This window comes from Crocodylus porosus, unplaced genomic scaffold, assembly GCF_001723895.1.
Source record: "Crocodylus porosus isolate Cpor-Errol unplaced genomic scaffold, CroPor_comp1, whole genome shotgun sequence".
NCBI classification, from domain to species: domain Eukaryota; kingdom Metazoa; phylum Chordata; order Crocodylia; family Crocodylidae; genus Crocodylus; species Crocodylus porosus.
Window position 1 is genome coordinate 9225543 of NW_017728911.1, and position 8088 is coordinate 9233630.

The window sequence follows — 8088 nt, forward strand, 5'->3', positions numbered from 1 at the left end:
GAACCTCGAGGGCGGCTAAGAGCTACCTCAATTCCGCCCCACAAGCCGTGTGCTCGCACAACTCTGCAAAGCCCGCGGCTCCCCTAAGCGGTGCCGGAGCCACTAGCCCGGCATTTCGCCACACATTTCACATAGGAGGAACCTTAAGACCTTGACAAATGGAATAATTAGAAAAAGGATTAACCTTGATGACACTGCGCGTGTCTACACAAGATGCTTAATGGCCGTTGGACTAATTCTACCGTGCATTAGTGTGGCTGGCATAAAATATGCTAATGCGCTAACACACAGTAGATTAGTCCATTAAGCATCACACAAAAAGCATTCATCTGTGCTAGTGTGCAGTAACTTTAGTCCAATGCACATTAAGCAACGCACAAAAAGTGTTCATCTGTGCTAATGTGCAGTTGCGCTGATTACAGGACATTAAGTTAGTACCTGTTACAATAGATAATAACAGGTACTAACAATGCACTGTAATTCTAAGAAAGAAAAACCTTGGGAATATGAGCTGGTCACAGGACAATTGATGAGCAATTTCCAGAAGTATTTATACTATCACTGAGAGTAGGTGAGAGCATGCTGAGAGCTAACCTAATCCTATAGGAATCTTACATTTGGCACTTACCTAGTTCTTTAGTAATCTTACATTTGAGTGCTCATTGTATGGGAGATGCACAGACTTAGCATGTACTTAACTTGACACATGTAAATAGTCCTGTTAAGCATTTGTAAGATTTGGACCCTATTTTCTTAATGCTAATTTGGATTCTCATCTTATTTTAGGATTTTAGACTTGCATCCTCTTAATCTCTACTCACTTGGGACATAAAATCTGTCACCCCAAATGGCCTTTATGGAGTTTGAGTTGCTTATTTATTCAAGAAAACAAACAGGACAAGATATAAGGGATTTTACCAATATTTACTCTTATCACCCCAGCTCAGAAAAATCCTGTAAGTTACAGGATAGAAAAAAAATTCCTTTAAATTTAAAGTTTAATGATTACAATTAAGGAATTAGCTGTTGGGTCACTTTTTCTCTGATACGTATAGTCTATGATGCTAAGTTCTTCCTATCCACATGTAAGAAAACTAACCGGGCATAAATGGGCCAACAGAGGAGTTTAGGCAACTCTGATTTCTTAAAGAGGCATATAGTTGTTTCTGTGAATAGATAGGCCCCACCTGTGTTGCCTGTGACTCTTCATCAGTTGAAGCTATGTACTGTGTTTGCTGCTCTGTTTTTGACTGCAACTTTCTTAAAAGTAAATTTATAGGAAGAATTGGATGTTTACATTTATTTGTACTATTTTATGTTACTATTTCTCCTTTCTCTTGAGTAGCCTACTTAAAGTTGAAGTATATGCCATGGAGTTTGAAGGAATTTGCCCTAAATTAATTATTGAGTTTTCAGTTATTCATCTAGATTGTGTAGTGGAATTTCCTGGTTCTCTTTCCCCCCCCTTGTTTCTAGGGGAACTATGGGGACTGGTAGTAGGGAAGAGAGCAACATCTGGACTAGAAAAACAAGACTTCTTCATCCCTGAGGAAAACCATACTCAACCTTTACCCTCTGTGTACATAGAGATTGGTCAGGAGAGCCTGCAGCCAGGTGACTTGGAGGACTGAGGACTCAGCACAGTGCGGGAGCACAGCAAGGTGTAGCGGGGCTATATTTGCCACACAGTGGAGGGGGCAGGCAGTGCAGTGAGGGCCACACAACACTGCAAGGAAGAGGCAGGGGCACTAGCTCAGCATAGTAAGGGAGTGACTGCTACACAGCATGGTGCGGGTTGCCCACCCAGCTCTGCTCTACAATGCTTTGCCACTCAGAAGTTGGACAACTCTGTCTTCAGTTACAGTCTTTCTGTGGACACTTGCATCATTCTGTGGTATTTCCAGCAAAACCCCTATTACAGTCACCAACAAGTGACATCTTGCTGGTCAACTGTCTCTGAACCCGTGTTCTTGGTTTTGGTTTTGGTTTGGACTTGGCTTTCCTCTTTTTCTCCAGGGTAATTCCTGTGTAAAAAAATAAACCTACAGAAATCCTTTAAGAAAAAAAAAATAAAACTAGCAGAAGTGAGAGAAAGCTTGGAACAAGTAGTAGGTGGGGGTGTTTGTAGTGGGTCTGCCTAAGCAAGTCTAGGTCTAGTTTAGGTCCTGACTGAATAGGATAAAACAAAAATGAAGTCAAACTATTTGTCCCATATTGCAATAATTACTGGCTTACAAATTCAATCACGTATTTGACAAATTTGCCTCAAAGACTTCACCCTCTCTTTCAGTGTCTGCGGCTGACTCCATGGATTAACTCTTCTGGGTCTATACTTGGGGGGGCAGAGATATTTTGGTTAGGTCCTGGTCTACCCAAAGACTGAATAAAAAATTGCTCCCTGTTTGTTTCGCTTCTCCTGTTTCCCTGCTGGTCTCTGTCAAGATACAGATGAAGAGAAAGTTCACTACAGTGATCATCTTAAAGACTGTGCTTATCCCAGGCCCACACTTTAGAGGGGAAAAAGTGGACAGAAAATATGTCTGTGACACTACTTGTAAAAACAACATTTTTGGTTTGTGGCAAAGAAAAAAAGGGATACCCCCCAAATTTTTATTTTGTGGGTTTCCCACAGGACACTAGAAAATGTGTCTGAGTAAGATGCTTCTAATGTTAACTTTCTCTTCACATGTTTTTAAATGTGCACACAGCCAGGTGTCTTGGAGGTAAAGATGGGAGGGATAACACCTGGATGCACACCGGAAAGCAGTACTAACCAGCTGACTTATATTCCAGTATTGTAGTATCACTGTTCCATCCGGCTCAACCTTTTCCTGTGCCAGAGACTGTAGAAAAACAGAAGCCAGGGGTGGCTTGATGACGAGCATTACACTGTTTTCTGTCATTTTGTCTTGAAGGCTAAGTACAGACAGTCAAAAAGCCCCAAACTGAATTGATTCAATCTTCGCAGGTTAGTCTAATCTGCCAAAATTGAACTGATAAGCCAGTGAACAGACATTCACTTTTGATTCTGGAAATGCAGCCACATGGCTGCAGTGGCTCTAGCCAGAAGCTAGGGGGCACTAAAGCACACATCTCTGCTTAATAGGAACTGACATCTTGGGCTAAGCCTAATCTGCCCACCCTGGGAGGGTCCTTTGGGGGAGGTGCAAAGCATCCTGGGATGCTGGGGATGAGTTAACATGAATTTGAAGGGGATTTGAGACAAAAGTTCAATAAACTGATTTAACTTAAATCAGCTAAGTCTCATACTACATCCTTCCAGGTTTATCTTAAACCAGTTTCAGTTATTTTGAAAGTGGTTTATATGTACTGAACTTCTGGGCTAAGTGCAGACAGTCAAAAAGCCTAAGGCTGAATCAATTCAATCTTCAAAGGTTAATCTAAACTACAATGATTGAACCAATCAGCAAGTGAACAAACATTCACTTTTGATTTTGGAAATGCAGCCACATGCCTGCAAGTGGCCTAGGCTAGAAGACGGGGGTTGGGGGAGAGGGTGGTGCTAGAACATGTTCCTCTGCTTGGCTGGAGCAGACAGCTTGGGCCATGGCTAGCCTGTCCAGCCTGCAGGAGGGTGGGGGGCAGGTGTTGCAGGGGAGGTGCAAAGCATCCTGGGATGTTGGGGGATTGTGAGTTAACTTGAATGTGGATGGGATCTGGCACTGAAGTTCAATAAACAGATTTAACCCAAATCAATCAAGTCTTATACTACATCCATCCCGTTTTATTTTAAATTAGTTTCAGTCATTTTGAAAGTGGTTTATGTGCACTGAACTGTTGTGTTACAGATCTGAATGAGTTTCCAATCACTTACGCCAGTTTATGTGTAACTTCTGTCCCTAGCCTCATTGTGTTGCAGATCTGAACTGGTTTCTGATCACTTATACCAGTGCGTATAACTTCTGTCCCTAGCCAAAATGCTTCCAATGCAAAAATGCACCTACAAAATCATTAGGGGGCACTGTGGAAACAAAGATAGATCCTCTTTCAGGGATTCATGTGGAAAATGTGATAGGTTTTGATTAAGGTTTTTAGCTTAGAATGTTTGTATTGCATTGAACAGTGTCCAATATGGAATGCATGACATTCAGGAAAACTATTTCCTGATGCCTGTGTGAACTAAGAGCAGTGGGCTTTACTAGGCGCACACAGCTTTACACACTGAAGAATGTAACCAGGTCCACAGTCAGAAGCTAGAACCAAGTAATGCATGCAGCTGTCTTCATTTGGGGTATAACAAATTACAGACTCCAACTGACTTTGCCCCAGGGCCAAGTTTGCACAGCCCCCTCTATATCTGAGCTTAGCTAGGGGTTTTTTTGTACATAGATGAATCTGAAGTCAAAGACCCTGAAAGGGGTGTGCGTGTTAGTGGTTAGCAGAGCAACTCGATAGGCTGCCTGCTCCTACTAGTATATGCTTCAGTGTCTGGGAGGAAATTATCTCCCTCCTATCTCTTCCTTTGATTCAGGTGTCTACCCAGAGGCAGCAGCTGTTACCACTTGAGAGCCAGGCAAACAAGCTGGAGGACAGCATGAGCTATGCTGCCTGCTATGAGCTCAGCTTGGACTTTCCGGAGCCTCTTAGGAGCTTGGAGTTTAGCCAGAGGGAGGAGTTGGGTTTTCCCCCCTTCCTCCTGCCCAGGCCGTGTGATTGGCTGGGAGTCTGCCTGGCTTGCTTATAAAGGCACTGTCTGACTCATTTTTACCAACTACTGAAGCAGCAGCAGCAGTGGTAGTGGCTTTGTTCTGCTCTGACCTGGATTAACAGGCTCCTGAAGAATAACTTTAAGTGGCTTATATGTAAAAAGGTAGGATTATGTTTGTGTGTGTGGTGAGCTCTGTTCAAGCAGAAATCTTGTCAGTAAAACAGTCAGAGACTTTCTATAATGACTCTAGAGCTGCTTAGCCTGGGTTTAAACTTTGAATGCTAGAAACAAATTAACTTCTGTGGGACAATATTTAATTTCTGTAGGATCCTGTTGTCTTTATTGTGTTAAAAGCCTTTACTGTGAGGTGATGAGCTGTGTGTATGCTATGGTAAGAGAAATCAATCCTGATCCCACAAATTGGGGATGCTGGTAGCCATGCAGCGGAATAAAAGGGACCAAAATGCTAGTCAGGGCTCTGCTTTGCTGTAGCAGCTTGGGAGACACCTTATGTGCCTCTGCTTCTGTTTTTCAGGTGAACTTGCCTTTTTCCAGACTGCTTCTGAGCTGCAATGATGTGGGTCCTGGAGAAGATCAGAGCATCACCTATAAATGGCAACTCTCAGAGTCCTTTCTTACAGGCAGTGCCAGACAAAGTCTGGGGAGGTGCTGCTGCTTATCCCAATGTTTTAACCCCTGACAAGATCCCCGAGTTCTGCATCCCCCCCAGACTGACCAACCCTGCAGGTGGTCCTGATGTCTCTCGGCACCAACGCACCTCTGGAGACTGTAGTCTGTGCCCCTCTGGCAGAGCTGATCGCAGCCCAAGCTGCTTCTTGCCACATCTCATCCAGGTAGAAAGTGCTGAGGAGATTCCAGTTCTGGAGGAAGAAAACACCAATTCAGACCCACAGTCCCAAGCAGCATTGTCCTTGCCCCACTTTCCCAAAACCCAGACTTCCTATGGGTTCTGTACCTTACTGGAGAGTCCCCACATCAGGAGGAAGGAGTCCATCTTTCATAGTGACCCAGGCAGTGGTTCTCTTTCCAGCTTGAGGATACCTAGATCCAGGGCCAACACTTACAGTAGCAAAGGGTCCATTTCCAGCCCTATTGCGATCAGCTCTGCCAGACTGCCTCCTAAGCATCTGTACTTGCCCAAGCAAGGCCCTTTTGACAGTGACACTGCTTCTTCCACTGACTCTTCTCCTTTCAGCTCACCACTTCTTAGTAGATCTCTTCCCAGATCCTGCCCCTTGCTCAAAGCTCGGAGCCAAGAGGGGCTGTTGTGCAGAGCATTGAAAGCAAAGAACAAATCCAGCTTGGGAAGAAATAACTCTCTATCAACTGACGAGAGCAGCTCTAATGATAACAGTCCCAGTGCTACCAGGAGGTGTTCAGAGGGGCTGCTTGCCCCACGGAGCTTCAGTCTGTCGTGTTCACCTATCTTCCCACTGGACCTTACCTGTGGCAAAGAGAGGCTTGCTGGAGAGCGCACCATCCTACTGGATCGGGGAGGACTGTTGCGACTTTCAGCTGAGTATTGTTCAGAAAACCGAAGGCTTAGGATCCGTCTGATTAATGCAGAAGGCTTATATGATGCATCTGTGGAGTCAAAGAATATAAACTGCTGCATCACCTTTTCCCTTGTGCCTGGAAAAATTCAGAAGCAGAGAAGCACTGTCATAAAGAGAAGCAGGAATCCCATTTTTAATGAGGACTTCTTCTTTGATGGCATTGCAGAGGATGACCTTTACAATTTTTCTGTGAGGATGAAAGCTATGAATAAAGGGTGTAATATGAAAAGAGACTGCATCTTGGGTGAAAGTGAGTTGTGTTTAATGAATATTTTATCTATATAAAATGCCAAATAACTTTTTTTTTTAAAGTGCATATAATTTATTTTTGTATTCTTAAAGTGCTTTTTATTTTTTTTAAATAAAGAATATCTTTAAAGAGATGCTTTTTGTTTTGGTGTTATCTTGCAAGGCCCCTATATTTTTCTTCTTGATCACTTAGATTGCAAAGCCTTAGCTTTGTATGGTAGTATTGTTAATTACACTCATTTGATGCATTTACTACTCTGTAGAAATTGCTTTGGAGAAGGTATTATCCATCACGCGTGGATGGAAGTGGAAAAAAATGTTCCTGGAAAAAGGTTTCCTTTCCTTCCTAGAAAGAAGGGTATAACACTAAAGCTAACATTGTACTGTAGAACCCTGGAGTGCTGCTCGATGCTCTGAAGCATGCTGCAAGGTGTGGGAGGTGAGCTCAAGCTCAGGCTTGTTCCTGCTTGGCTGATTGCCTCCTTGCAGAGGGACCAGGGAGTTGGGGTAGCCGAACCCTGTAAAAGATCAACTAGTTCTTGAAACTGAGTGCCACTCAACTAACAATAGTGATGGAGGGGTGCCTCAAGTCCAAAGAGCCTTAGAACCTGGGGCCGTCTGGGACTTCAGGAACTCCAGCCTAAAAATAAAAATCTGGCGCTGATATTTTATACTGATTTAAATTCTGTAGAAGGAAACATTTTACTGTGCCTTGTGCTGTAAGTTCTGACTTTTAAAACCCGATCCTTTTGTACAGCAAAGTGAGAACTGTGAAACCCAAAGCAGAACATTAGGAACTGAACCCCTTAAAAGAGATGCATTCCCCAGAATTCATATCAATGAGATTAGTAGCTGATGGAACAGGCAGCAGTTGTTTAATATAATAACCACCAGATGATCAATGTCCTAACCCATTCAGCACTTTGAAGGGAAGCGGCTGCTATTAAGACTCCAAATACTGACCTACAGTACAGAGCCCATTGTAGGTCTGCACGGGACCATTATGAACTATAGCATATCAGTCTTTGTCCAGAGCTGTCTCTGAGCCTTCCAACTGAAGGTGTTTGGCAGTAATGATGTGACAACTAGTGTCTGCTATAGAAATATTCATGGGGAGAGGAAACAGCAAAACAATGATACTGAAGCAACACTGTAGTTGTATCACATCATAAAGCAAAATCCATGATGCTTTGTTGGGAGATGGTGGTACCAAATAAATTATGGATCTGGGTTTGGGATTCTGGACTGAATCTGGAAATGGGACTGAATTCCTGGTTCTACTATGGGCTTCCTGGGTGACCTTGCCCTCCTCAAATATTTGTGTTTCCTAATTACGAAGTAGAAAGAACACTTTCCTACTACTAGAGCAGTTGTAAGTAAACTCATGAATATCACGGATAAAATCTGGAAGAGAGGTGACACAAAAGGTCTGGACAGTGTATATCTGCCAGTTGTTTCCACCTTCAGCTTTTCTCTGTTCATCAGCTTTAGGGAGCCAGTGACAGTGACCAGCTCAAAACAAATGCTCTAACTGAAAACATAGCTCTGTGCAAGAAGCATGGGTTCCCAGGTTGGTTGCCAAGTGCCTGTCTG

At 43.3% G+C, this 8088-nt stretch overlaps 1 protein-coding gene across 1 annotated transcript; it reads left to right on the top strand.

Moving 5' to 3' along the window:
• The first annotated feature begins 4717 nt into the window (after nucleotides 1–4717).
• LOC109308935 (C2 calcium-dependent domain-containing protein 4C-like) lies at nucleotides 4718–6542 on the top strand. The gene is made up of 2 exons (XM_019533417.1): nucleotides 4718–4831; nucleotides 5205–6542. The coding sequence occupies exon 2, from the start codon at nucleotides 5242–5244 to the stop codon at nucleotides 6529–6531; it is 1290 nt and encodes a 429-aa protein (XP_019388962.1). The 5' UTR covers nucleotides 4718–4831; nucleotides 5205–5241; the 3' UTR covers nucleotides 6532–6542.
• The last annotated feature ends 1546 nt before the right edge of the window (nucleotides 6543–8088 follow it).

Bases quoted from the DNA above. Each gene is read 5' to 3' on its own strand.
- LOC109308935 (XM_019533417.1), top strand. From the start codon at position 5,242: ATGATGTGGGTCCTGGAGAAGATCAGAGCATCACCTATAAATGGCAAC.